This window comes from Tursiops truncatus, chromosome 1, assembly GCF_011762595.2.
Source record: "Tursiops truncatus isolate mTurTru1 chromosome 1, mTurTru1.mat.Y, whole genome shotgun sequence".
Classification (NCBI taxonomy): Eukaryota; Metazoa; Chordata; class Mammalia; order Artiodactyla; family Delphinidae; genus Tursiops; species Tursiops truncatus.
In genome coordinates this window covers 182,471,277-182,498,863 of record NC_047034.1, presented here as the reverse complement: position 1 = coordinate 182,498,863, position 27,587 = coordinate 182,471,277, and the positions used below count along the sequence as shown (strand labels likewise).

Genomic DNA, 27,587 nt, shown 5'->3' with positions numbered 1-27,587 from the left:
CTTCGGGGAGGAAGGGGGCAGTGAGGAGGGTGCAGGCGGGGGGCCTGGCACCCTGCACTGAGCTGCACCCGGGGCAGACGCCACACCCTGCCTCCAGCCAAGGGCAGCGACTGGCGGGAACGCCGGAGACCCCCGACCCTCGGCCCCCCCAACTACCTGGGCCTTGGGTCCAGCCTGATCCCCGGACAGCCAGCCCGGCAGCTGCCCTCCCGGGGCCCGGGGCCCAGGGTCTTGGGGACCCCTGGCAGCTGCGCTCCCGTTGCTACAAGGAAGCCGGTTCTGAAAACTGGGCCTTAACGATACTTTTGTATTTTGAGCTTTAAAGGATCTGAGTCCTTTCTACAGCTTTTTATTGTCCCTCCTTGTTGGTTAGTAGTGGACCCGGAAGGGGATTAAGTCAGTACTGGAGAATCAGCACTGGAACAGACCGAGAGGCTAACAGTCCAGAGCCCGGATGTGCCCTCCTTTACACGGGCCGCTACAGGTTCCAGAAGCCCCGGGGTGGAAAGCACTGTGGTGACGAACTGATTATCCAAGCACAATTATCCAAGGTGGGGACACGCCCCCCTTGCTTCTTCCTCCCAGGGTCCCGAGGGAAGAGGTGCTGGACCCTGCCCGGGGCTGTGGCTGGCACAGCTGGCTTCCGCAGGGGACCGGGGGACCCGGGGGCAGAGGGGCCACGTTACCTGAGGTCGAGACACGGGGAGCTGGAGCCAGTCTGCATGAGCAGCAGCCTCCCTTCTCCGAGCGCCGAGCTGTCGAGCACAGCACCCGTGAGGTCACCCGTGAGGCGGCGCCCCCGGAAGCTGCCCCGCCGCGCCCCAGCCCCCCGCCCAGCTTACCGGACGACGGGGTCCATGGCCGCGATGCGCTCAGCCACGATGAGGGACTCGCTGTAGGTCACGTCGTTCAAGGCGGGTCCCGAGTTGCACGCCAAGATGACCTGCGGCAGGATGCCCGGGCTCCTTAGGGACCTTGGCCACCGGCAGTACTGAGCCAGCCTGGGCTCGCCCGCCTGCCCGCCCGCCACCCACCCACCCACCTGGGGCGGCCAGCGGAGGAGCACGGCCTCTGGCGACCTCTCACGGCTGGGCCGGCTCTTGGGGCAGGATGGAGACGGCCCCAGGGCCCCGCGGTCAGGCTGACCTAAGCCCCAGGACGTGACCGGCCAGGTCTCCTCTGCTCCTGCCGTGCCACTGCCTACCCGGCACCTACCTGCACACGGAGGGGCCCAGGGTGATGCCAACCCCACCGAGCACAGGAGCTGGGCAAGGGACCCGCCATGCGGCCCTCCACACTCACCTCCGTCCCTCTAGAGAGAAGCTCCCTGACAAAGGGGAAGACTCCCAAAATGACGTCTACTCCACTGTTATCTGCGAAAATTAAGGCACATTTGTGAGGGGGCCCCTGTAAGACAAAACCAGGACGTTCAGTTGGGAACAGGCGCGTCCAAGCGTTCCAGACACATCCACACTCCACTCCCCACGGCCGGGCGAGGGCTGCTGGGTCCTGCAGGCACTGGGGGCACAGGGGCAGCCCCGGCCTCTTCCAGAACTGCTAGCCCGAAGGACCTCTGACCTGAGGCCAGTGACCTCATCGCTGTCCCGCTGAAGTCAGGCTTGGAGCAGGGACGCCAGCTCATGCTTGTAGCTCGGGGCGGGGGGCTGAGGGGGACACTCCGGGGGGCCCTCGGTGCACCGCGCGGGCCCGCGCCACCTCCCCACCCGTGAACCCTGCCCGGGCCCCTAGGGCACAGGACAGAGGCGGGGACAGCTCCATGTACCTTCAGTCTCTGAAGCCACTTGCTGTAGGAGTCCACGAGCCAGGGCCGCTCTGCGGGACACAGGGACGCGGTCACCCGCCCGCCGGCCTCTCCGGGGAGCCGGTCCTCGCCTCCCCCCGGCTCAGCGGGCACGCGCGGCCGCCTCGCTGCTTCCCCCCACCGGCCCGAGTCCTGGCACTGGAGGAGAGCCCTGGGCGCCCCTACCTTGCAGCTTCCTCTTTGCCTCCTCAAACCCAAACTGGGGGTCAGATTCAAGGACGCTGCACAGGGGAGGAGAAGACAAAGTCACCAAAGCCCCGGACCTTGGCCTCCGTCGCTCCCGTGGGCCACGAAGCCCCTCCCGAGCTGGACGAGCGTGCTGTCCCCCGTCACTGCTGCCGCGTCGGCTCGAGGACGGGGGAGGTGGCACGGGGAAGCCTCCGTGCTTGCAGCCACAGGCCAGGCCCCTGGGGAGCACCGGCCACCAGCCTCGCCCCAACGTGCCGCCCAAGGGGCAGCCAGTGCTGAGGGCAGGGAGGGGGCGATGGCTGTCCCGGGTGCCCGGGTCCGAAAGCGCACGTTGGGTGACCCAGCAAGTCCCCTGCACGGGAGCCCCGGGGAAGGCACCAGACAGCAGGCCCCGGGACAGGACCCTTGGGGGCACGGGGAGACGCGTGCCCACCGCTGAACTTCACGAGGCACCTATTCACTCCAAACACCCAACAGCGTCTAAGCCCACCCCACACGGTCACTGTGACGCGGAGTTTCACACTGACAACACCCACACCCGCAGCCCTCTACGCGCCTGCTCTTGTGTGCGGGCAGGGAGGCTGGGTCCCAGCACCTGTCCCATCCGTTCCCGAGGCCACACGTGCCCAGCAAGCCCCCAGCAGTACCCCATCCCCCGAGAACCCCCGGTGCCCCCTCTGCCACCTCCTCGAGGGCCAAGCTGGGCCGGCCGAGGCTGGGACTGCCGGAGCCACGTGTGGCCCAGGCGTCAGTTCGGGCCCAGGGGCTGTGGCTCTAAGGCCGAGCCGGAAGGAGGAGGGGAGGGGATGGGCCTGCAGGGGCTGTGAGGACAGCGGGCACCTACTCAGAGACGGCTTTCGCTCCCCAGTCGAAGACGTTGCCAGCCAGGAGCCCTTTCACCAGGGCCAGCTGCCTCTCCTCCCAGCCCAGAGCATCCAGAGAGTGGATCACCCTCTGGAAACACTTTAATGCCACGCCGTTGTCCTTCTGCTTCACCTGCGGGGAGATGCGAATGAAGACGTGGTCTGGCCTCCCCCAGGCCCCCGGCAGAGCAGGGAGAGGAGAGCACCGCGCCGGGAGAGCACCAACAGCGCGCCCGTTCTAGGGGACAGAAGACTCCCATGTGACGTCACTGCAGGAGGCTAGACAAACCCAGATCGCGTCAGGTTAAAAGCAGCGCTGACTCGGAGCAGCGCGGGCTGAGGGCAAGCATGGGGGGCACGCTGGTATCGGTGCAGGTTTGAAGTGTGCACTGAGGACAGAGGCTCAGGTGTGACGGTGCCGTGGCCGAGCACGGAGGACCCACACCCCGTGGGTGCCCGCTGCCCTGACCGTGAGACCCTCGGCACCCTGACCCACTGTCCCCAGACACCCCGTGCGAGGGCAGGGAGGAGGCGGCAGGGAGCTGAGGTCGGTGGGTTCCGGACCCCGTCCGTGGCTCCAGGGCACGCGGCTTCCTGGTCAAAGAGCCCAGGGAGGCACCTCCAGGCCACCAGCCAGGCCCTGGAAGGCTAGTGGCCAGGACGGACATCCTCAGGCACCAACCCTTGAGTTTCCAGGCTGAGTTCAGGAGGCCAGGAAGAGGCGAGGGGGCCTCAGTGCCACATGCCCGCCACCCTCACCGGCTGCGGGTTAGAACCCCCAGGACACGCTGCTGACGAGGTCACAGTGGCGCCGGCATCGGTCCACAGCCGGTGCTGCCGACCAAGGGGCTGCGGCCCAGAGCTCCTGGGAGATGGACCCTCACCAGGGCGGCTCCAGGATGCAGCCTGTCGCCAGTGCCGGGGATCAGGGCTGCCAGCACACCCGCTCGCTGGACAGGACGGGACTGACGCCCCGTTCCCCACGGCCCCCTGCAAGCATGTGCCCACCCACGAGAAGGGGGCGCTCACCTTGGAGTAGGGGTCCGGGAAGTTGAACTCGTTCAAACAGTGCTCCCTCGTGTCCAGGAGGCTGCGCACTGTCAGGGTCCCATAAGCGCTGAAGACAGAGCCGGGCGGAGGGCGGCTGAGTGGGCTGGACGGCCGACTGCACTGCCCATCGCACTCTCCCCACCCAGGGGCGTCCTCGTGGCGTCCAGGCGCCAAAAGGAGAAGCCCAGGAGGCCAGCGGGGTGCTGAGCGTCCCCGAGTGTGTGCCAGGGGAGGGGCACAGAGCTTCCTGGAGAACTTCGAGGGACTCGGCCCTCGGGTGCGAGCGCGCGTCCCCGTAGAGGCCGCCTCTCGGGGCCCTGGCCAGGGCGAGCAGGTGGGCCACTCACAAGGGCTGCTGCCTCAGCGTCTGCAGCTTGTTCCAGTACTTCTGGCGGAACTTCTCGGCCCTCTCGGCTGCATCCACGGAGCCTGGCTGGCTCGCCACGGCGCGCTTCACGACCTACCAAGGACGGGGCGGCCAGCAGTGCTCAGGGCAGCCCCCAGCCCGTGGGCGGCAGGCGTTGGCGGCAGCCACTGGGGGCTTCCCTTGCCAGGTGGGAACGGGGTTGCGCCAGCCCTGACCCAAAGCTCATGTCCGTGTCCTCTGATACCAGCCCCAGGGCCCACTGGACACCAGCTCCTGCTCTGCTGGGGGAACTGGTGGTTCTGGAGCATCTCCAAGTCTGTGGGACCCCTCGCTCTGAAGACAGACCCCACGGGCCTCTCTGAGGGGCGTCGTGGAGGAATGGGCGTTCCCAGGAGGCTCCCATGGCCTTGACCCCCGAGCCTGGAGCCGGAGGCCAGCCACCGCTGCCCCGAGCCTGGAGCCGGAGGCCAGCCACCGCTGCCCCGAGCCTGGAGCCGGAGGCCAGCCACCGCTGCCCCTGAGCCTGGAGCCGGAGGCCAGCCACTGCTGCCCCCAAGCCTGGAGCCGGAGGCCAGCCGCCGCTGCCCCTGAGCCCTGGGCAAACTGCTTGCTTTTTAAAGAGACACGGCAGCCGGGAAAGCCACTTGCGAGCTGATGAGGACGCACCTCACTGACACCACGTCCCAACAAACTACTCAGTCAGGCTCCCACCTGGGAACTATGAATTACACCTCAAATAAAAGGCTCCTGGAAACCCCCGTTCTCCCCCATCCCGCCTCTCACTGCCCCTTGGGAACCTGAAACAGTCAGAGGTAGCCAGGACCTCAAAGGCCCACAGCCCAATTCCTGGACGGACGGGTGTCTTCTTCCTAGGGGTGTCCAGCCCCGCCCCCAGCCCTCATCCCAACCTCACCCCCGCCCCAGGCCCTCACCCCGTCCAGGGCCTCCTCAAAGCAGGTGAGCCAGTACTTTCGGGCCAGCGCGTCGTCCGTGAGGTCGACCGTGTCAGGCACGTAGGAGGACGGGTCCAGAAGGAGAGGCAGGTTGACGAGCGGCCTCTCCAGACGGTCCATTTCCAGCAAGTCGAACTGGGAGGACGAGAAGCAGGCGGGCACGTCAGCCGTGTCCTTTCTGAAAGACCAAAAGCCCCTTCTACAGGTCTTGGAACCGGCTTCCCCGCACGAAGGGAGGCTGCCGTGCGCGGCTAATGGAGAGCCCGGCTCCTCCCCGGCCCTGGGCCCTGCCTGCCTCTCACGGCCTCTCTCAGCCCGGGCGAGCCCTCCACTTGTCCGGGGCCCTGAGCCCGACGCCCCGACCCTGGGTCTGCTCACGCACCCGTCTTCCTGCCGCGCCCCATGCTCTCTGCTCCGCGCTCTGAAGCACGCACACCGACCGCCCTTCTGGTCCAACCGCCCTGCCCACCGGGCTCTGTCCTGCGGCTCCTGCCCGGGGTCAGTTCCCAGGGGGGGACACACCGCCCCGTCCCCCCACGCCCCGCATCCAGACCCACTGCCCCTGCCATGCTCAGCAAGGCCGGGACGCTCGATGCCCACGCCAGGGTCTTTCAAACGAAGGGTCCTGTGCGCCTGGCCCCGTTCTCGGATGAGAACTGTGTCAGGCAGCTGCTCCAGGGACGTGACAAGCGAGTGAGCTCAGGGCTCGTCCTCCAGGCACCGCTCCTGCCCCCCACCCTCCAGGGAGCTGCCCACCTGGGACTTGGCCCTGTGTTGCTGACTGGCCCACTAGCAGGGTGAGGCGGCAGGTGTGCTCGGACCAGGGATGGTCTGGATGAGAAGATCCACCCCACGAGGGAGAGCTGGGCTTTGGGGACGCGCCACGTGAGCGCACGTTTAGCAGGGAAGGAGCCGGTGTGTCTCCACGGGGGTCAAAGGCAGCAATGGCTGCCTGCTGCCCGGCTGGCCGGCAGGGGCCGCCCTGTCCTCCGATGAGTGGGAGCTCACATCTGAGCTCGGCCTGGCCCCCTGCCCCTGGGGATCCCCACGCCCACTCGCAGGGACACCCCAGCACGACAGGCGCGTGGGGTGCCCAAGCTGTCACGGAGAGGGGCCGCGTTGCACATCAGCGTTGGCTGAAAGGTTTCTGGCCCGCCCACCCATTTCATTTTGCCGTCCGTGTGGCCGGCATCCACGTCGTCCTTCGACAAGTCAGAGACGTTAACGCCTTTCTCTGTACACCCGTCACGGCGGGCCTGGGCCTTGCCAACCCTGCCCCTGGTGCCTGCTTTTGGGGAGGGCCCAGCTACCCCCGCACAGCCGGCTGCAAAGGATGCGGTGTGGAGCTGTGGGAACTGGGGGTGCCACACGTGGGGGGGACTCTCCCCAGGAAGTGAGAGGCGGATGAGGCACATTCTTGCCATGTTTACACTGATTTACAAGAGAATCTGCATCTACAACTGAAAACCAACTTTCCCTCCAAACTGGCTAGCAACCTGTCCTGAAGGTAGCATCCCGGCCTGTGTGCCCAGGCCAGGCCAGGCCAGGCCAGGCAGCTGCAGGCCTCGGCCTGTCCTCCAGCCCCACGTGCGATTCTGATAAACCACTTCCTGGGTTACCAGGGACGTGATGTCAATAAGACGGTAACGGGCTTCCCTGGTGGCGCAGTGGTTAAGAGTCCGCCTGCCGATGCAGGGGACACGGGTTTGTGTCCTGGTCCGGGAAGATCCCACATGCCGTGGAGCGGCTGGGCCCGTGAGCCATGACCGCTGGGCCTGCATGTCCGGAGCCTGTGCTCCGCAACGGGAGAGGCCACAACAGTGAGAGGCCCGCGTACCGCAAAAAAAAAGATGGCAACAGCTCATCCAACGATGATCTGGGCCAGGAAGGGGCCACGGCAGTACCATCCCGTCCCAGCTGGGAGACCCCCTCCACACCGGCTCGGCTGGCGGGGGGAGCTCCCATCCAGACATGGTGGGCCTCACCCCAAGGGGCGACTGAGGAAAAGGTGGAATCGCCTGAGGAAATTCGCGGACTCTGCAGGCTCGGTACCGCCTTGAAACCATCACGCAGAGAACGTGTTCTAAGAGAAGGGGCCCAGGCTGGTGCCCGCGACCCACAGTTTTACCCCGATTCTGCTGTAAACGGTCCCAGAGCCCTAGGAAAGACCCCCTGTGGTCCCGAAACTTTATATTCTCCCTGCAAGCCCGGCAGGGACCGCGTGGCCCTGAGGGCTCCGGCTCAACACCCGAAGAATGTGAGACACTACGGGAGGAATGAGAACAGCCAGCTGCAGGCTGCAAACGTCTCTCTTCGGCCCCAGAGTCTGTGGTTCACGACCAGCCTGCACCAGGAGGAGGCGCCTTCGAGCCCGGCCACGGCGGCTCTCCTCGGGGACCACCAGGAGGCCACAGAGGAGGCGGCGCACGTGGGACCCAGGGCCACCCACGCCCGTACTCACGGTGCCGCTCCTCGGCCGCTGTGTTGGGCAGAGCTCGGGCGAGGAGCTCATGAGCCCGGAGCTGCCGGCGTAGTTCTCTTCCCAACTGTACTGGTTTGGGTCTGTGGGACAAGAGACCCGGCGTCAACCGAGGGGCGAGCGGCTCGGCAAACCTCGGGCGGCTGGACTGCCTCTGGGAGGACCGGCTGCCGAAGGCCTCCCTGGCGCCGGGCGGGCCGGGGGCGTTGTTCTGTTGTGTTATTCCTTACTGGCACAGAAACCTCTCAAGCTGAGCGGCAGCTTCCGAAAGGTACCCGTGGTTTATCTCAAGTGAGAAGCTGGACTTAGGGACGCAGTGAAGGTCTGCCTGGGCTGCTCTGACTGGCGCTGACCCCCACGCAGTCTGCCCTGTGCTTCCTCGTGCAGAATCACGCCTGCGATTCCTTCACGTGTCCTTCAAAGAGGACAGACCGGATGCGCATCTGAAGCGACAGCTGGGCAGACGGCCGGGAGGAGCCGGCGGGCCGAGGCCTTCGGAGGCGAGGCCGTGCGCGCAGCCCCTGCACGGAGCCCCGTCACTTAAGGACCCATGGGTTGATTACGTGGCACCCACGCGAGTCGGTTTCCACCGGCCCCTCAGGAGAATCACAGCAAAGGCTCCTGCCACTGCTGGGGAGAGCCCACGAAGACACCATGTCCACCCACAGCCCTTGATCGTCGCTTAACACGAGCAGCCATTCCAGTCACTCCCCAAGGCCTCCCCGCCTCCCGATGCCGCTGCCCAACATAGGCCGCGCTGTACTCACTGTCCTGCTCGGCTCCTTTAAGAAACGCTCCTATGGCGCCCAGGTAGCCTTCGTGCCTCAAGAACAGCGCCTGGACCTCCCCCTGCCACGGAGACGCCCCTGAAGCGCCACTCAGCCCAAGGCTGCAAGTCCACCCGACACAGGTGGCCTCCCTCCCGACTCGGCGCCTGTCCACGGGGCTGTGCGCACACGCGGAGTTCAAGGGCCCACCGTTCAGAGCAGCGGGCCCGGCCTTTTCGGCACCAGAGACTGGTTTCATGGAAGACCGCTTTTCCATGGACGGGGGTGGCGTCGGGGGAGGACGGGGGGCATGATGGTTCGGGCGGTAACGCGCGCGATGGGGCGCAGCCCGGGGCGTGGGGAGCCCCGGTTCAGAGGGTAACTTCTTCCACAAAACGGATACCCACCCAGTTCCCCATGCTTGCTGGGGGCCACACCCCCCCACGCCGTGACCGACACCTAGAAGCTCACCTGGAGCTCGCGGACAGTGGGAGGCGGTCTCTAGACCCCACCCCCGGCAACGCGCCAAACGCAGGCATGGCCACGGCGCCCCAAGCGCAGGATGCCCGGAGCTAGTGGGTGGGAAGGGGCTGCGGGCAGGGGCTTGGGGGTGCTCAGCTGGGTCCCGCCTTGCTCCCGTCCCCTCTCAGGCCTGAGAGTTTGGAGACATGGGGGCCCGGGCCAGGGGCGGGCAGAGCAGAGGAAGGACGCGGCGGCCCGTTACCTTGGAGAAGAAGTTGATGCTGTAGGTGATGGTGCGCATGGTGACGGGGTGGCCGCGGATGAAGAAGCCCCCGAAGTACACCCGGTCCAAGCAGTGGAGCCTGGCGTACAGGCAGGCGAGCTGCCCGATGTCGTTGCTGATCATGTGCAGCAGGCTCTTGGCCATGTCCTCCTTGGAGAACTCTGGGGGCGGAAGCGGCACGCTGGGCAAGCGGCCAGGCGGGCGCCACGCGCCTCCGACAGCCAGAGCGGGCGAGAGGCCGTACCTGTGTCCGCGGTGGCCGACTTCCCGAAGCTGCTCGCGATGAGGTTGCCGCTCAGCCCCAGGGTCTGGTGGGCCCCTCCGTAGATGTCCTGCACCAGCATGTCCACGTTCGTGTGCTGGCCTCTGGAAGCCAGATGCAGCAGCTCGTCAAACTTCTGTGGGGACAGAGCAGACGGGAGCACCTGAGGAGCCACAAGCTGGGAGAACCCCACGGCCCTGGACGAGCCCACGGAAGGAGGCCAGCCGCCGCGCTGGGTAGGGAAGGCCCTCTCCTGTTATGGCCCAGAGGTGGGGGGAGACGGGCAGCCTCTGTGTACCACCCAGCTGGGCGACACTCTGGCCACCTGGACGCCCATCCTTCAGAGACTCGGGACGCAGGACGAGGTACAGGGAAGAACCACTTTCACAACAACCCCAGCCAAGCACAAGCCTCCGACCCCACAGCCGCCAACCCTCTCCTGAGGGGACCAGGAAACAGGCTGCTCCGTGGAGCCAGGGGCATCCTCCCAGAGCTGCCCAAATACCTTCGTTTTGGTGAGCAGAGCCCCAAGCCCCCAGAAGGTGCCACCCCCGATGGAGCTGCCGCCGATCCACTCGAACCTGTCCTCTGTCTCCACCTGGAGCGAAACGAGGGCAGGTGCGTTAGCAAGGGGGCCCCCAGCCACTGCCCAGCAAGTCCCGGGGACGCGGCGGCTCAGGGGTATCCCCCGCCCTGCGTGGCGGCGCCCTTGAAGGCCGAGTCCGGGTGGGCTCGGCAGGTGCTCGTGCTGGAAGCAGGGGGCCCACCTCCCCGCAGACCGCCCGCGCCAGGCACTCCGCGTGCGGCCTCGCGCCGTGAGCGCCAGAGGCAGGCCTGGGTCTGTGTCCGCCTCCCTGTGCCCGCGTGCCTGTGCCTGGCATGGCTCCGACATGCAGCCAGTGCTCAACAAAGCGCTGCAGAGGCCCGTCGTCTCCCACGAGCCAGGCCCCACCTTCACGATAGAGACCCCAGAGCCGATGCTGACTAGGAGGTACGGGAAAACGCTGGGGTGGTTGGTCTGAAACCGGAACTCGGGGTTGGAGCCCTTCTGGTACATGAAGGCCTCGTGCGGGATGTTCTTCAGCACGAAGTTGCAGCCCTTGATCAGGCAGGTCATCACGTCCTCCTTGTCAACCCTGCCAGGGAGCAGCCCAGCCACTGGCACCGGCACGGGCCACGGCACGAATGGCCCCTGCCTCCCCGCGCCCCTGGCAGGGCCGTGGCCCCGGGACCCTCCGTCCAGCGGGAGCGGGCCCGACTCGGTCTCGGGGCTCCGTTCCTTTCCTTTCAGCCCTTGCCTCTCCCCACCCACCATCTTCAGTCCCCCGAGCCTTCCTGAGTTTCGGCCACCTGAATCCCACTGCAGCCGGCCCAGAGCTTGGCCTCAGGCCCGCGGCCACCCACCAGCCACCCGGAGCCTCACTGGGTCCTGAGGTCTTAGGAACCCCCAGAGCCGGGCGAACGGGCTGGTGCAGGAGAGGGGCCACTGCGGCCGCCAAGTCAGGGCCCGACCCCGTGAGCGGAGGCCAACCGGCCCCCACGCTCCCCTCCCCGCCCCGAGGTCCCCACTCACTTCAGCTGCAGCTTCTCTTCGATGAGGTCTTTGAACTTGTACGCCCCGCCCCCGGTCGCCTGGATGACCTTGGTCTCGGTGTTGACCAGGTGGTCTTTGATGAAGTCCAGGCAGGCCTCTATGTAGGTGTTCTCGAACTTGACGAAGTGCAGCCTGGCGGTAACCTCCTCCTGGACGGAGATCTCATAGGGCGGCTCGTGGTCCTGCTCTGTGTCCTGGGGGTGAGGGTGGGGAACCCGCGTGTGTGCACTGCCTCGGGGAGGGGACGACGCTGACACACAGCCCCTGGGCACCCTCAGCAGCGGCGACAATTTCTGCCTACCCTGAAGTCCGTGGGAGTCCTGATGGCGACGCAGGTGGGAGATTCGGGGGGGAGGCACGAGCAGGCGGGAGGCGGGGGTGCTCTTGCCAGGGCTGGGATGGAAGGGGAACTAAGCTGGGAGCGTGAGGGAGGGGCATCGGCACTAGAAGCTTCCAGGGCCTGCCCGGGGTCCTCCAGGAGGCTCACCTTGTCTGAGTGGTCGAAGGACCGCACTCTGGCAACTTTGTGCTGCACGGTGGAGTAGTAGGCCAGCTTGGTCAGCGAGCCGCCTACAGGGGAGACAGATGCCGCGGATTCAGAGGTGGCTGGAAGGGACCCGAGGCTGCCCTTCCACAGGCCCTCCTCTGCCAGCCCTGGGTCCTGCCCACAAGGAGTCTGGTGCTACCTGAACGTGAAAACCCTGCAGGGCACCCAACAGAGGAAGGGAATGAACTGGGAGACCTAAACACACTCTGCCTTCCTTGAAAAGCTCTGTTCCTCCTCAGGGCCCAGACTGAAACGGAGACTGTCCGTTTCTCCACCAGCACTGAGTCCTTGACGAGCAAGGGACCCGCTGTTTCTGGGTGACTCGGCGACCCTCAGTGGTTTAGGAAAATTCTGTTTCAGACTCTGATCTTGAGGATGAACCAAAGGAAAACGCTGACAAATGCACTGTTTTCACTGAAAAGCATACAACTGACGGTCCGCGGAAGGAGGTGGAGAAGGCAATGCAGGCGGGGGAGGGGCTGTTTTCACCAGGAATGTGCAAGGAAGGGGCCGGAGAGCAGCAGCTGAGGTCCGGACTCACCAAGGAGGCCCTGCAGAGGGCGGCGGGGACTTGTTAATGCCCCTGGGAAGCCTGGATGCCCCTGGCCTGTGACCAGGGGCAGAATATCAGGAAGCAGATAAGGCCTTTGGGCAAGTTAAAAAGATCCCCAGAGCAGTCCTCCTGGAGGAGGAGTTCTGGCGGGCCCCACTCCTGAGTCAGAGAGGAGGCGTCGGAGGCTATAGGTGATTCACGGCTGTGAAGCCACGAACGGCGGAGCAGAGAGAGGCAGAAGGCTCAGCTCTGCAAAGTGACCTTGGAACCAACTGTGCTTCCTAGGAGGCCCGACAAAAATAAGGGGGAAACCCCTTGTCTGGAGAAGGCGGCTAAAACTATTAACAACTGTTGTTTTGTGACAAAACACTAAGGGAATGTTCCACAAACACTCAAGTCAGAAACACAGATTTGGAAACACAGTATCCGAAGGCCAAAGCTCTGCCAGGTAAGAAAAATCAGAGCCCAGCTTCCGAGACCAGTCACACCTGTCCCATCGGAGCCACCTGTCTGGCAGTGTGGACAGGGCCTCCCGGGACGTCCTGCGACCTGGCCTCGTTGGGCCACGTTTGGTCACTGAACCCCGTCGTCCTGGGCTTGCTCTCATCCCCAGACCGTCAGCTTACGACACAGAACCTGGCCTTAAGCCTCCTTATCCCTCCTCCCTGCCCCCAATCCCGGCCTGGCACGGAGCATCTTCCACTGAAATGCTTGTTGCCCGATTCACCTCTGTGAATAAATCGTTTCCTAAAAAGACAGGCAACGCAAAGGGATGAAGACATCTTTTGAGAAGCTCATCGTAAGTTACCCAGGTCACAGAAATCCAATTCCAGACAGTGTGCTCTTCAAGTCAGCTATAAATCACAACCAAAACACACAGTGTTGGGGTTTGTGGGGGGCCGTGGGGAGTGAGCTGGGTTCTGTGCACCGCACACCATGTACCCTGAGTGGGGCGAAGCCCGGCACTGCCCAGACTTGTCTCCCACCCGAGCCAGGAGACAGCGGATGGGGCACGGGGCTGCGAGCAGAGCAGTGCGGTCAGTCTGAGCCAGGGTGAGTTCACAGAGCAGCACAGGGGGCGCCTGTGGGAGCCCACCTGCTCTCAGGGTCCCTTGCGATTAGAGTGAATGCCAACTCGGGCCGGGGCCGCACACGTCACACCTGACGAGGGCAGTGACCAGGCGGCCAGCACAGTCCCGCGCTCTCTGGTGGACGCCATGGGCTCTCCGGGCCACCCCACCCCATGCTCCACCCTGGGGCCCACAGCACCCCCGACTGATGGGAGGGACCTGAGCCAAGACCCGCCAGTTCATCCAGAACCCCGGGGCATGGTGCGGGGCTGTCCTTCCACTCCAGGCACCTCCGTGCACATCCCTGCCCTGTGGCCCCTTCTGCTTCACCCAAGGGACCCTCCCTCTGCCCAGAAGAAACCTGGAGTCAAGTCAGCTTCAAGTATGTGTTGACTCAAAGCATCCCTGAGGCTTTTGAAGCAGGGACTCCACCCGCGGAGAGGGGCGCCCCGTCAGAGCTGGACTGAGGGCTTGGGGACGGGAGAGGAAACCGGAAACCTGCTTGTGAACCACTGACAGCACTCTGGCTTTGTGGATTCCTGGGTGGAGGACCCCTGCCCTGAGCCCCGTGACCTCCCATCAGCTACACTAACAAAGTCTGTCCTTGTGAATTCCCTGGCGGTCCAGTGGTTAGGACTCTGCGCTCTCACTGCTGAGGGCCCAGGTTCAATCCCTGGTCGGAGAACGAAGACCCCACAAACCTCGCAGGGTGGCCAAACCCCGCCTCCCCCCCAAAATAAACGCACAAATGTTTGTCCTTAGTAGCAATGAACGTGTCTTTTAAAGAACCAGACAGAGGACCCAGAGCCGGGGGGAAATTTCAGAGAGGAAATAAACATGGACGCTGAAAATATGCCTTTGAGTGTCCTTCTGCTAAGGAACCCTGACCGGGCTCGGCCCTGGAGGACAGGCAGGCACTCCCGCTTCCGCGCCACAAGGTAGGGCCACGCAGAACGACCCAGGTAAGCCCTGTGGCCAGCCAATTTTCGGGGGTGCTTCAGAAACGTTAGGTGCCGACCCGTTGGAGCAGAGCCCCCAGGGTCAGGGCAGCAGCATCAAGTGCGGAAGCTCCGAGCACACGGCCACTGGACTGCCATCACATCCGGAGTGCACAGGGCTCCGAGGACAGCGGCAGGGCCCCGAGGGGCTGACTTGAGCCCCCAGGCGGTTCCTCGCGCTCACCGTCTCTGGCCCAACGTCCAGCCGGGCACCGTTCTGGCGGGTCCCCTTCGGGGGGCCGACCTCAGGCTCACAGCTGCCCTCGCCCGCCCTCTGCCTGGCTCCGCCCGGCCTCTGGCTTTGCAGGTGGGGGCTCAGGACGCTCCCCACTTCCCTGGACACCGCCCCCTCCCAAGGACAGGGGAGCGGGGCGGCCCAACCCCTCCGGGGAGAAGCGCACGGTCTGTCCCTGCATTCACTGAGCGGCCACGGCGGGCCAGGCGCACGGGGGTCCCGGGCCGGAGGTCATGGACCGGCCCCGAACCGCCCGGGTATCCGCGCCTCAGCGTCCACATCTGAGAAAGCGGTCGGCGGGAGGCGTCAACGCGTCGGAGAGGGAAGGAGGGCCCTGCGGGGGGCGGGGCTCGGGGGTGCTTCCGACCTGAGGTCTGCGCCCAGGTCCTCCAAAGCCCCGGCCCCAGACACCCGACCCCCGATCTCCGGCAGGTGGGGAGCTGCGCCGCCCGGAGGCCGACCCCCACCCCCGCTCCCGAGGCGGGATGCCAGAGGGGCAGCCAGGCCGCCTCTCCCGCGGGACTACGAGCCCCTGCATGCCCCGCTCCGGCCGCGCGGCGCCTGCCGGGAGCCGTAGTCCGGCTGCCGCAGAGAGCGGGCGCCGCCGGCTGCCCGCGGACTACAAGGCCCGACAGGCCGTGCGCGCCGACGGCCCGCGCCCCGCCCTTCGTCCTTGCCACCGCCCCGGCCCGCCGGCCTCGCTGCCCGCGCCCGCGCCCGCCCCCGCTGCCCCGCTCCCCGCGCCCGCCCGCGGCGACCTATGTCTATGGCGAAGCGCTTGGCGTTCTCCAGGTTGCGGAAGATCTCGTCGGGGGGCAGTGTGATGCTCTTGTCCAGGCTGTCCCCGCTGCTCCCGCTGCCGCTCGCTCCACACTCCGCCATTTTGAATGTGCTCGGCCAGCCTCATCAGCCATGGAGATATATGCGCATATATTTGACTGCTAAACGCCTCCCGCGCATAGATTATGCTAATGAGCGTTCGGGCCGGCCCTCGCCCCTCCCGCCGCCGCGGCGGTGGCGGCTGGAGGGCCGACTCAGGCAGGCGGGCGCGGGTCCCCCAGACCGGACCGCGAGGCAGCTCGACACAAAACCTCTGGGCTGTCGTCGTCTTTGTTGTTCCTTCACTGAGTTGGCCGGATGCTGACCTCCAATGATATGAGCTAGTGCAGAGGGGGCACCTGGGGTTTGGAGACCACCAGGGTAATCGGTTTCTTTAGTGACTGCTGTTGTGAGCCTGGCACCTGCACGTGAAGACGCGTGGGACCCACCAGCTTGGTTCCCTAGGAGTGCAGGACCGTGGGTGTTAAAAACCCTATGCAAACAGGGGGAGTTGGGGACCCCGCCCTCTAGAAGCCTTTCTCACCCCGCCCGGAGTAGGAGCTACCCTTGCAGCTGGGCGAGATGTGTGAATGATGGTGAGACCCTCAGAAAGTGCAGGGGAAAGCCGAGCAGCCTTCCTGGAGGAGGCCGTTTTCTGGCAAAAGAGGGAGTCTGTGGGAGTTTGCAGGGAACAAGCTGAGAAAGCTTCCATGTGGTGTTGGGGACAGGCTTCCAGGGCGTCTCTGGGAAGGCGTGGGGGCTCTTCTTAAGGGGCGTGTACCCCTCAAAGGCAGTGGGCACTTTGCAAAAGAGCCCAGTGTTGGAAGCATGCCGAGGGCCCGGGTGGCTTTGGCACCTGCCTCCTGGGTGACCCTGGGCCAGTCACTTGGAGTCTCTGGACCTCAGCCTCGGTCTGAGCGTGCCACCAGCTGCCTGACCAGGTCAGCCTGACCAGGAGGTGCACCCACGAGAACAGCGATTGCCCCCGCTAAGTTCAATGGTGTGCCTGCCGCACCAGCAATAAACGTGAGGGGTGTGAGAGGGGCTTCCCATCCCTTGCTCACCACTCCCAGGGCTCAGCAGGGACCCCAGAGGCCACTAGCAGTACTGGCCTGGAAGGGGTGCTACGGACCTCCGCTGCAGAGTGGACAGAAAGGGATGGAAGGCAGAGCAAGGAGAGGTGCCAAGCAGAAACGAGGGAGGGCAAGTCTGGGTACCTCTGGGTCCCTGCAGACTCAACCCACACCCTGGGCCTGCCTAAAAATAGGTGCCCTTTCTGAGACCAGGGCCTGCCCTTGGCAGGCTCATTGCCAGCACTGCCTGTTTCAGCCTTGGTGAGCGGTCCACCTGCAGGAAGGCAGGGCAGCTGGCCATCTGTGGGCCAGCCGAGGAAGTTACCCCAGGAGCTTGTCCCAGGACAGGGCCGCCGGGCAGGGAGGACCGTGGCGGGGCAAACACCTTCTGTGTGTTTGGCCCAGCTGCCCCCTTTTTGCTGCAGCAAGAGGTCTGCTGCAGGCTGTGGCTTTTGGGCTGCTCTCAGCTGGACGGAGCTGGACATTCCTGTCACTTTGCCACCACCCCCACCTGCAGGGAGCTATAGTGAGAGGTCTAGGGCGGGAACCCAGGTTCCCCGCCATGTCCCCTCCTACTGCACATGGGGGACCTGATGTGTTCCGTGAGGCCCTCTCCCTTCCGGCCTGCCTCTCCCTTGCTTCCCTGCCTCTCACTCACTTTCTCCCCCCAAGCCCGTTTCTCCCCGGCCTCCTGACCTGACCCCTCACCCGTCATTTCCACCTTCTGCTCCGCCCCCTCCCTCCCTCCCTGCCTGTCACCTCTGCTTCCTCCCTCCGGGCTTCTCCTCTGCCTGCCCTCCTCCCTCCCCCCTCCCTTCAGCAGGAGCCCAGCCCTTCTTCTTGTGTCCAGGGGGTCGCTGGCAAGGACACTGCCCACCCGTGGCTGCAGACCATGATAGTCCCCACTCCCCGTCATCCCTGCAGACCCGCCTGCCCGGTGGCCACCGAGGACACGTGTGAGGCACAAGAGACAGACAGTGGAGGGGGCTGAACTCGTCGGATTTTATTAGAAGTCTTTAGAGCAGTCCCGTGGCTCCCACGTGACTGAGAGTTCAAATTCTGAGTACAGAGTTGTGCCCACGCGCACCCACCCACACGGGAATCCTTTAAGGATCGTGGTGGAGACCCCCAGCCGCCCCACACAGCCCCGGTGTGAGCCCCGACCAGACAGCAAAGCATCCCCAGGGGCTTTGCGCCCACGGCTCTGCCCTGTCCTTCCACGCCCATCCAGGCTGACACTGTCGTTCCTACGAGGATACACCTTGAGTTCCGCCTTCACAAAAGGCAAATGTGCCCACGGCACGGCCTGCGCCAGGCCCACTGGCCTGGCAGCACCGGATCTGAAGAAAGCCCTCTACGCATGGGGCGCCGGCTGGCCGAGCCCCGCCGCCTACAAATATCATAGAACCCCGGCAGTGGGGACTTCCCAGAAGTCACTTGCTGAAATGCAAACACAGAGCAACCCCATGGGGTCAGACATTTGGCAGAAGATGGGCCCTAAATGACAAGGACACTGCACGCACATTCTCTGAGAATGACCCTCCTGCTGGCCCGCCAGCCTGGAGAGAGAGCCTTCCGGAGAAGGGGCCAGTCCAAGCCAGGGGCGGCACGGACGATGGGGAGGCCCTTCCCTCTGCCAGAGGAACGCGCTGGCCCTCTGGTCCTCCGGGCAGGGCTGCCGCCCGCGGGTCACCACGGCCGCCAGAGGCCGCAGGCGGGCTGGCGCGCAGAAGCGGCGGCGGCGGCCTTGGCCGGGGCGGGCGCGGGCGCGGAGCCAGGCGCCTTGGGCTCCTTGGCGGGCGCGGCCGGCGCGGCCGGCGGGCGCTGGAAGTGGTAGAGCAGCTTCATCTGCGTGTCGCTGGCCGCGTGCAGCGTCAGGAACTGCACAGCCTCCTGCAGGCACCACGAGTAGCCCTCGCTGTAGTCCTGGTGCAGGCTCTTGGGGCCGGCGGCGGCGGCGGCGAAGGCTGCGGGGAGTCGGGGCGGCGGTGAGCGGGGCCGGGGAGCCCGGGGCGCGGGGCGGCGGGGAGCGGGGCGGGGCGGGGGTCGCGCGGGCCGGGGCTCCAGGGCGCCAGGCGGCTCACCTTTGCTGTGTTTCAGGTAGCTGACGGCCATCTCCAGGATGTCGGCCTTCTCCAGCTTGGAGTTGGGCTGGTGGCGCGCGAACTCCTGCTCTAGCAGCAGCTTCAGCTGCTCGATGCTGCTGTTGATGCGGTCGCGGCGCATCTTCTCCACCACCGGCTTCCGCAGCTGCGGGCGGGAGGAGGGGGCGTCAGCGGGGCCGCGCCAGCGCGGGGGCCGCAGGGGCCGCGGCCGCGCACTTACTCGGTTTTTCTCTTTGGGGCTGAGCAGCTCCACGGCCACGGTGCTGGGGGCCATGCCTGGCGCGGGGAGAGGCGAGGAGGCGAGGAAGCAGGGAGCGGAGCGGGCGCGTCCCGTGCTGGCGCGGGCCCCGGCCCCTATATAGGCGCGGGCGGCGGGCTGGCGCCTGGGGCCCGGGCGCCGCGGCCGTTCCCACACTCCGCGGCCAATGGCGGCGCGGGCCGCACAAAGGCGCCGGCCCATTAGCGCACGCTAAATTGCCTGTGAATTGGCGCGGGCACAATGGGCGCTCCCCGAGGAGCAGGTGGGCCGCGCGGCACAATGTCCGGGCTGTGGGAACGCGCTCGCCCTCATTAGCATCCCGGGGCCTGATGCTGGGAGCCCCGCGCCTCAATATGCTGCCTTTTCCCAGGCCGCGGGGACAAGGGTGGGGGCAGGAAGGAGCTGCGCCCCTCCCCTCCCCTTCCCTCCCTCCCCCTCTTCTCTCCCGTCCCCCCCCCCTCCCCAGCGACTCCCCGCTGCTGGCTGGTAGAGGCCGGGAGCCCAGATAAGGGGAAGCTTTAGAATGCACAAGTGCGGGCGGCTTCCAGGAGGGTGGGCACCGTCCCTGACAGGCGAGGGGGACGGAGGAAGCCGCCCTTTTCCTGAACAGACACAGTCACCTCCCTCTGCACAGGTGGAAGAGGGGCCCAGGCTCTCAGGATCAGACCTACTGGCACATGTGGCAAGTCTCCCCAGGCTGTCACCTGGGACACGTGACTTCAGAGCTAGAAAATGGGCTGCCACGCCTCCCTGGCTGGGCTCTGGGTAGCTTCAGGGAGCCAGAGTACCCGAAACGCCCAGCATGGAGCCCGGCACCTAGGCGGTCCCCCCAGGAGCTGCACTCCCTCCTCCCTGGAGCAGTTCAGCAGACTGTGGCAACTGGGGTGCTCTGAATCAGCAGGTGGCCTCCAGGGTCCCACCCCACCCCCATCTGGATGGGAGTCTGACCGTGGCTGTCCACGGAGCACGGGAGGGCGCGTGGCTGCGGGCGTGCTCTGTACAGGTGTGTGGTCACTGCTCCTGCGTGACTCGGGGGAAGCCTTGGCTGCATGCTACGCTCTGCACTGCCTTAGGGGCACTTGGAGGGCTTGCTGTCCCTAGGCATTTTGCCAGTGCTGAGGAAGGGGGTGCCAGGTGGCAGACATGAGGCTCCTGCCTGGAGCCCACACGAACGCTGTACCTACTCAGACGCCCTGGAGGAACCGCTGATCCCGGTACTTGGTCAGCCTAGCTGAGGGCCAGCCGCTGCTTGGGGGACCACCAACCCCACCCTGGGTCCCTAGGGGAGGGCTTGTTGGGAGCACCCCTCCACCCAAAACAATCACTTTACTTGGATTCTCTGCAGCCAGGAATCCAGTTCTGCGGGGACTGCGGGAGGGGGTGGGGCTGGGAGTACCTTCTAGGGGCAAGGCGGGACCCAGCAAGGTCCAAAGAGGAGGCAGGGCTTCAGCCCGGGGAGCCAGCGGCTGGCATCAGGGTGCGTGAGCCAGAGTCGAAACCCAGGAGCACAGTTCCCTGGACGGCAGCCACGTCCGAGCGCAGCTGGGAATTGCAGGGCCTTGACGAGGGTCTTGGCAGTGACTCACAGCCATGAGTGGCCTGCTTGGTGGACCTGCTCAAGAGGTCCGCAGCACAAGGAGCCTTTGGGGATCCGGAGATGGGCCCATCCGGGAAGCAGGAGGATGGTGTCAGGACGGCCAGGGCAGCCCCAAGAGCCTGCTGGTCACCCACTGGGATGGATTAGGCTGGGGGGCTCCCGGGGGGGAACCTATAGGTGACTTTGGAAGGGAGTGGAGGGCAGCCCCATTCACCCCTTGGCACCTGCTCTACCCCCAGAGCACCTCTCTTGAAGGGGAAACAGGCCCCAGGCTGGCTTTGGGAGGTGGGTGACCCTGAGCCCTGGGCTCCTCTCGAGCAGGTGGACCCCCTACCACAGATATCCGACCCGATCAGGTTTGATGCAAAAGGGCAGAGGGCACCCAGGCAAACTGGGATGGGCGTGCTGGAGACATGTGCTCTGTCCTCTGCTCCACAGCCCTGGCTGGCACTGTCAGCGTGGGCTGGCATATCCCACAGGCTGCAAGGGGCACCCGGTGACGCTCAGTGGAGCCATTTTTGCACCAAAAGTGGGGCTTGCGCCCAGCACGTTTTGGTGGGTCCCTCGCCTGCCTATGGACTCCCTGGGGGTGGACTGTCGGGGGGAGGGCAGGATGGCTTAGTTGCCTGTGTCCCCGTCGCCCACACCCTGCCAGCCCGGCACCTGGCGCCAAGGAGGAGCTTGGCCAAGGAAGAGGGAATGCAGGGACGAGGGGCGTGTGCTCGACTGCCTCGCTGCGGGCAGCGGGGGCCCCAGGGCTCTGCCCGGAACTGAGGGCAACACGCGGGCCGGGCCCGTCCCCCTGTCCCCCACCCCGCCAGCTTCAGAGGGGCAGTTGGCCACCTCCCCCAAGCCAGCTCTCGGCCCAAGGGAGACACGTGCCAGAGACATGGTCCAGGCCCTACCCCACCCCACCCCAGCTGCACGCCCACCCGCAGTGGGCCAGGGTGGAGGTGAGGGTGGCGGGTGGGCCGTGGGAGGCTGACTCCTCCCGCCTTCCTCCCCTCCCCCCTCCCCCTGGACAGTAGCAGCTTTGATCCAATTTTGAGTTGTGGGAAATATGAAATGAATGGTGTTAAACCTCAGCCCGGCTGGATGAAAGGCTTGATCCCTCCCCGAGTGCGGGCCAGATGGCAGCGCGGCCTCCGAGGCACACGCCTGGCCTTTGTGGGCCGTTTAACACTGTGAATGGGGCCAAAGTGTGGGAAAGTCGCTGGGCTCCTGGCTCACACGTCCGTCCGAGGTGAGTGGCCCAGCAGCCTGGGGGGGCTGCGGAGGAGGGAGGAGGCGGGACGAGCCCAGGGCCTCTCCTGGCTGGCAGACTTAGCGCGGAAGCATCCCAGAGCGTGGAGGGGGCTCGGACCCTCCGTTTTGGCTGCCCCCAGCAGCTGGGGGGAGGGCGGGGAGAGTTCGTCCTGCCCCCACCCTGGAGAGCTCGGTAAGTCTAGGGTGGGGTGAGGTGTCTAGAAACAGCCGCTGAGGCAAGGTGCCTGCTGTGGATGTGAGGCTCCAGGCCAAACCCACGAGCTGGGTATGATTATGCTAGAATTCAGGGATCTAGGACCACAACCTGTTTCCTTTTTCTTTTAAAAATTATTTATTTATTTATCTTTGGCTGTGTTGGGTCTTCGTTGCTGCACGCAGGCTTTCTCTAGTTGCGGCAAGCGGGGGCTACTCTTCGTTGCGGTACGCGGGCTTCTCATTGCGATGGTTTCTCTTGTTGCGGAACACGGGCTCTAGGCGCACGGGCTCAGTAGTTGTGGCTCACGGGCTCTAGAGCACAGGCTCAGTAGTTGTGGCGCAGGGGCTTTGTTGCTTCGCGGCATATGGGATCTTCCTGGACCAGGGCTCGAACCCGTGTCCCCTGCACTGGCAGGCGGATTCCTAACCCCTGCGCCACCAGGGAAGCCCCATAACCTATTTCTAAATAACCCACACCCCAATTCCACCCCTCCCAGGCTGACTGCAAAGCAAAGGGCACCATGATGGGGCGGTGCTCCAGGGGCATTTGCTCCCCATGACAAGGGAGGTCTTCTCATAGGGATGGTGCAGCTGCTGTGGTAAACAGTGTGGTCGTTCCTCCAAAATTTAACGTAGAATTACCATGTGACATGGCAATTCCACCTGTGCTCTGTACCCAAGAGAATTGAAAGCGGGGTCTCAAAGAGACCCTCGCATATCCATGTTCACAGAAGCATTATTCACAATCACCAAGAGGTAAAAACAACATGTGTCCATCAACAGGTGAATGGATAAGTGAAACGTGGTCCAGCCCTATGACAGAATGTTATTCAGCGTTAGAAAGGAAGGTGATTCTGACACCTGCTCCAACGTGGATGGACCCTGAGGACACTGTGCTGAGCGAGATGAGCCAGCCAGAAAGGACACATCCTACATGATCCTGCTTCTGTGATGTCCCTGGAGGAGTCACACTCACAGAGACAGAAAGGAGGAGGGTGGGGCCCGGGGCTGGGGGAGGGGTGGGCAGTGAGTGTCTCATGGGGGCAGAGTGTCGGTTTGGGAAGATGAGAAAGTCCTGGAGATGATGGTGGTGATGTTTGCACAACAGCGTGCCTGTGCTTAACGCCACTGAGCTGTGCACTTATAAATAATTAAGGTTGTTTTATGTTATGTGTATTTTACCACAATTAAAAAAAAATTAAAAAAGGAGGACTCCTTGGAGAAGAGCCACACGCTCCCTCCCACCCACCCCCCATCCAGCCCCAAGTGACCCTGCCCTGGACCTCCCAGGGCCCTGCAGGCTGCACTGGTGTGGAAGGGACACTGCTGTACCCACTGGCCTCTGCCGCCTCCGCTTCAGCCTGGGGCCAGATTCCCTGGAGCAGGTCGTGCCATCCACAGGGTTCTGTGAAGTCCCAGGCTGTCCACAACCTGGGTGTTTCTAGTCCCGGGAGGGTTTCCTTCTTGGGGTGTGGGGAGTGGGCAGGCTGGCCTTCTGGGAGAAAAGAGACAGTGACAACCCACTGTGGCACCGCCATGTGCCACCACAAGGACCCCAGGCTGCGCACAGACCAGAGACTGGTGCCCCCGGGGTGGTTCTGTGCCATGGCTCTCGCCCTGGGCCCATCCAAACTCAGCGCTGTGCCCCTCTCCTGCCCTCCAGTGGCTCCCAGCGGGGTCCCCGGCCAGCCCTCCATCACCAGCCGGTCCACCTGCGGTGGCCACTGAAAGAGCACCCAGGACAGCAGGAAGGCGCCCGGCTCGGGTCCCCAGGCGTGAAGGGGCAAGGCTGGACTGGGTGCCACTCACAGTTGCCCCCAGCCAGGCAGGCTCCTGGGAGCACTGGAGAGGCGGTGGCTATAGGTTGCTGAGTTTGTCCGGGGGTGGGGAGGGGGTTTGGGTGGGGTCTCTCCCTGGGGATCCGGGCGGGAGCTGGATTGGGGTAAGAGTCCCAGTTTCTGAGAATCTACTAGGCACCAGGCAGGGAACAGGAATCTGCCTTCTTAGAGCTGCCCTGTGAGGGGAGTGTCCCTGCCCCACTTCACAGATAGGAACCAGAGGGTTTTTGAGCATTTATTATTATTATTACGTACCAGGCAGGGCTAACAGCTCTGGTATATTTCCCAGGCTAGACCTGCCTGGGGACCAGGCAGTATTATGACTTCTTTTTTCCGAGAGCCCCCAGGCACCGAGAGGTTGCTGAGGCCACTTGGAGGGCGAGGGTGGGAGCTGGGACTTGGACCCGCGGAGACGGGATGGGGGAGGGGAAGGGGCGCAGCGCCTGGGCTGTGGGCCTGGGGCGCTGGCGTGAGTGGCGCCTGCCGCGGAGAGTGAAGCGGGGAGGGGTGGCATGCGTCTCCCCCGTGGCACGCAGGAGCAGCCTCATTGATCCCTCCATCCCCAGTCGGACTCTTGCTCCAGATGGCGGGTGGCCAGGACCGTGGACAAAGGGCGGCCGCTCCCAGGCGGCCTGCGAGCCCCGCAGGCGGAGGGTCCAGAGTGTGGGAACCTCCGGCTGCGTGGCCGCTCTGGGGGAGGGGTGCTCTGGGGGGTGGGAGGAAACCCCGCCCTCCACTCCCCAGCCCCCTTCTGCCCTAGCTCCCCGCGCCCCCCAGAACCAGACCAAAGAAGTGGATGCGAGAGGGGGCTCTTTCCTCCCTCCCAGCTGCGGGACTCTTGCCTTCCCTTCCCTTCCCTGGGGCCGCGGACACCTGGGCACACCTGGGCTGAGAAGGGACTGAGGCCTGGACCCTGCCCTGGGGGGTGGACGGGGGCTGAACTTGGGGCTGGGGAGACCCTGCACGTAGGAGGTCACTTTGGGGGTGTAGTTAGCCCACCATGGAGTTACATCGAAGACCGAGTGTCCACCTGACATTGGCAGAGAGATGGAGGGAACCTCCCGAATGCTGACATTTTGGGGACCAGAAACTTGGTTAGTTTTTCTTACGTCTGCTTTCTCCAGATTTTCTTGAAGCAGTGTCTACTGTTTGTATAATTTCTAAAAAGGCACGTTTAGGCTCCCACAGGGGCCCCAGGGAACAAGGGGGCGTCTTGGGGGAAGGCTTGAGACACTGACGTTTTTCAGAAAAGCCCTGGATGTAGGGCGATGAAGGGAAAGGCAGGGTTGCCAAGGGAGGGCTTCCTGGAGGAGGTGATGCCCGAGGAGGTCCTTGAAGGGAGCCTGGGTGTGTCCCAGGTGAGGAATTCTGGGAAGCTTTATCCAGGAAAAGAGAATGGTGGGACACGGACCTGGGGGTGAGCAGAAGCAGGCACCAGAAGTGTCCAAGAATGGCTGGAAGGGGCTCCCCTGCGTGCGTGCCTGTGAATACACACCCGTGCCTGGGCTCTGGAGGTAAAGGGCCTGGCACTGCCCCCCGGCCCCTCAGCTTGGCCGGCTTTCCTTGGCGGGTCAACGCGTGGACACACCTCACTGCCCAGCATTAGAGGCCCCGACGGGAGGGGGGCCTGAGTTGGGCGGAGCGCTGCTCTGGGCACCCCTCCTGGAGTAGGTGGACCCTGGGCCCCGGCTGGGTGTGAGGAAGACCCTGTCTGTCAGCAGCCCCTCTCCTGCACTGTCTAGGGGTCAATGCCCTGCCCAGTGCGGCACCATGGCTCATCCAGGCCTCCAGCAACGTTCAGAGGCAGGAAGGATTACCCCTGTTTCATGGGGGAAACCGAGGAAGCTGAGGTGTTGAGGGTGCAATAGCCTGCCCAAAGGCCTGTGGCCGCGGACTGCCACCACCCTACCTGGGAGTGGGCTGTGGTCCTGGGCCACATGGTGGGTCAGTCGGCCCCAGAGCCCAGAAGCGGGCTGGGGGTTCAGGGTGGCTGGGGAGGGGCCTTCCCTCCAGCATGGCCCTCCGTGCTCAGGACCAGCCCCTCCTCCCCAGGGTTATGCTGGACCCAGGAGGGGGACTTGGAGTCCAGTGATGGTGGGTAGGGGGAGGCTTACACACAGCGGGCACCTGAGGCCCCGAGGAAGGGGGGCAGGGGCCAGATGCCTTCTCCTGCCCCTCGGCCTGGAGCCCCCATAAGGGAGCCGGGCTGCAGAGGGGTGGCCCCCAGACCTCTCCCCAGGGCAGCTGGGGCTGCAGACAGCTTCGCAGCTGAGTCTGGGTGCTGCCGGGTGGGGGGTTCCTGGTGGCAGAGCCCATTCAGCCCCAGGACAGAGAGCAGGCTGCAGGGGGTGATTGGGGGAGGGGGGTGTCTGCCATCCTGTCTCCACATCTCCTCTGTCAGGGGTTGGGCATCTTATCATCCTATTGGTGGATACCAGTCAGCCCTCGAGGGGGGCTGCCCCCAGCTCACAGGGCACTAACGTAAAGCTGACATTTACTGAGCGCCTGCTGCACGCCGAGCCCCGGAGGAGGGGCTTTGTATCTGGACAGCAGCTCTGCGACTGAAGGATGATCTTTATCCTGTGCGTCGCACAGATGAGGAAACTGAAGCTTCGCAAGCGGAGGGGACTGGCCCAAGGCCAAAGAGTGAGCCGGGCACCTGGGGCCCTGCAGCTCTTTAGCCCACGGGTCAGAGGAGGGGATGCCCCAGGGGCAGAGGCAGGGGCGGGCAGCTTTGTCTTCTGCGCTCACCTCCTCTCTACCCACCCCTTAGCTCCTGCCTAGCGTTTTCCTCTCGCGCCCTAAGGCCCCAGAGCCCCTGCCTGGGCCCGCCCCTGGGGGTCAGACCCTCAGCTCTGTCTCGCAGCAGCTGCCCAAGCTCCCAGTTTTCCAGGCTGGGCCCCATCCAAAGCGGGGTGGTTTCCAGGTCACCAGTGGGAGCCAACCAGTGCCCGTGGTGGCGCCTCACCCCGGGTGCTGAGTGGGACCAAGAAGCCCTTCCCGTGGTTGGTCGACTCCGCAGCTGGCTCCCAGTTTCTGGGGTCTGTGCTGCCCCCCCCGTGTAGACACAGATCGTCCTCGCTGAAGAAAGTCTCCCTCCCTCTGACATTTCAGTGCTGCGCTGCCTGGAGCTGGGTCTCAGGGGAGGAGGGACTGGGCGGGATGGGCACAGGGGGTGTCCAGGTTGAGGCTGGGCTCTGCCCTTGGCTTTCTGTGGCCTCAGTTTACCTGTGTAGCATGGGCTTTCCCTGCTAAGGCCACCTGAGGGAGGGACTGGCTCCAGGTTGCTGGAGATGACCGAGGATGGCCAAAGCGGGGCTGGGGCGTTGCTGGGCGCCCCGGCCCAGAAGGAGCCCCCGCTGCTGGGGCTGATCACGTGGGCTGCCTGCGGCTCTTGCCTGAAGTATGGCCAGTGCACCGAGTCAGGGGCGCGGAGTCATGGGACAGGGCCCTCCGTGCCCCAGGCCCATGCAGCAACCTCTCCCTCTGCAGCGGGAGCCGCTGGGGGCTCCGAGCCGGAGGGCTGCTCAGGAAGGCTTGTGTGCAGGTGCCCAGGAGGTAGGGCTGGGCTGGGGCTGCGGGTGTCCGTTTCTGCGGCTTGCCTGGCCCGGGTCTGGCCAGCTGGGGGGTCACGTCACAAACCTGATGACTCGATCAGGTTCTGTGATTCAGGGGGCTTGGACCCTTCCCCCGAAGCTGCCCTTGGGTGGCTGTCCAGCTCCCCCCACCCCCTTCTCTCATCTCACCGAGGTCAGGTTCTACCCTGGGACCTGACTGTGGGGTTGGGGCAGATCTGAGGGACCCCTGCCCTCCAAGGCGGGGTGGGGGGTGGGGACGGTGGTTAGCCAGTTTCTGCAGTCCTGTCAAGTCTCCAGGCCAGACTTGGGGACCCCCGCTTTTGGGGACCAAACCAGGCCCCAGGTTCCCAAAAGGGCTGCACT

The 27,587-nt window shown here is 64.9% G+C and overlaps 2 protein-coding genes and 1 long non-coding RNA gene across 23 annotated transcripts in view; 1 reads left to right on the top strand and 2 right to left on the bottom strand.

The window, feature by feature from the left end:
• Window positions 1-15,410, bottom strand: part of PANK4 (pantothenate kinase 4 (inactive)) — a 28,066-nt gene extending 12,656 nt beyond the window's left edge. For 15 of the 19 annotated variants that reach the window (XM_073797249.1, XM_073797297.1, XM_073797251.1 and 12 more), the window contains exons 1-18: window positions 15,253-15,410; window positions 11,579-11,661; window positions 11,071-11,285; window positions 10,366-10,633; window positions 10,003-10,095; window positions 9,480-9,633; window positions 9,215-9,396; window positions 8,491-8,572; window positions 7,706-7,806; window positions 5,224-5,379; window positions 4,272-4,384; window positions 3,904-3,991; window positions 2,856-3,007; window positions 1,988-2,043; window positions 1,784-1,833; window positions 1,303-1,407; window positions 843-943; window positions 687-755 (exon numbers count right to left, since the gene is read on the bottom strand). In XM_073797249.1, the coding sequence (XP_073653350.1) occupies window positions 687-755; window positions 843-943; window positions 1,303-1,407; window positions 1,784-1,833; window positions 1,988-2,043; window positions 2,856-3,007; window positions 3,904-3,991; window positions 4,272-4,384; window positions 5,224-5,379; window positions 7,706-7,806; window positions 8,491-8,572; window positions 9,215-9,396; window positions 9,480-9,633; window positions 10,003-10,095; window positions 10,366-10,633; window positions 11,071-11,285; window positions 11,579-11,661; window positions 15,253-15,376 (2,192 nt within the window). In that variant the 5' untranslated portion in view covers window positions 15,377-15,410. Of the gene's footprint in view, window positions 1-686; window positions 756-842; window positions 944-1,302; window positions 1,408-1,783; window positions 1,834-1,987; window positions 2,044-2,855; window positions 3,008-3,903; window positions 3,992-4,271; window positions 4,385-5,223; window positions 5,380-7,705; window positions 7,807-8,490; window positions 8,573-9,214; window positions 9,397-9,479; window positions 9,634-10,002; window positions 10,096-10,365; window positions 10,634-11,070; window positions 11,286-11,578; window positions 11,662-15,252 lie in introns of those variants that run through there. The other 4 variants (XM_033844828.2, XM_073797309.1, XM_073797312.1 and 1 more) reach the window with 4 other exon arrangements.
• A 1,964-nt stretch (window positions 15,411-17,374) lies between these two features.
• HES5 (hes family bHLH transcription factor 5) lies at window positions 17,375-18,951 on the bottom strand. Of its 2 annotated transcripts, XM_019933628.3 has the most exons (3): window positions 18,712-18,951; window positions 18,471-18,636; window positions 17,375-18,353 (listed from the first exon to the last, which is right to left on the bottom strand). In XM_019933628.3, exons 1-3 carry the CDS (start codon window positions 18,949-18,951, stop codon window positions 18,076-18,078), a joined length of 684 nt encoding a protein of 227 aa, XP_019789187.2. In that variant the 3' UTR covers window positions 17,375-18,075. The 2 variants fall into 2 exon arrangements, with proteins under 2 accessions (XP_019789187.2, XP_033700710.1); XM_033844819.2 differs by having other exon boundaries at window positions 18,471-18,951.
• On the top strand, window positions 18,188-23,622 carry LOC141277303 (uncharacterized). Of its 2 annotated transcripts, none has more exons than XR_012328439.1 (3): window positions 18,188-18,374; window positions 18,491-21,590; window positions 22,592-23,622. It is a non-coding gene; the product is annotated as an uncharacterized lncRNA (long non-coding RNA). The 2 variants fall into 2 exon arrangements; XR_012328438.1 differs by having other exon boundaries at window positions 18,487-21,590; window positions 22,592-23,621.
• The last annotated feature ends 3,965 nt before the right edge of the window (window positions 23,623-27,587 follow it).

Coding starts and splice junctions, on each gene's coding strand:
- HES5 (XM_033844819.2), bottom strand. CDS start 18,951: ATGGGCCGGCGCCTTTGTGCGGCCCGCGCCGCCATTGGCCGCGGAGTG. Junction 18,354..18,470: donor CTACCTGAAACACAGCAAAG/GTGAGCCGCCTG, acceptor GACTCCCCGCAG/CCTTCGCCGCCGCCGCCGCC.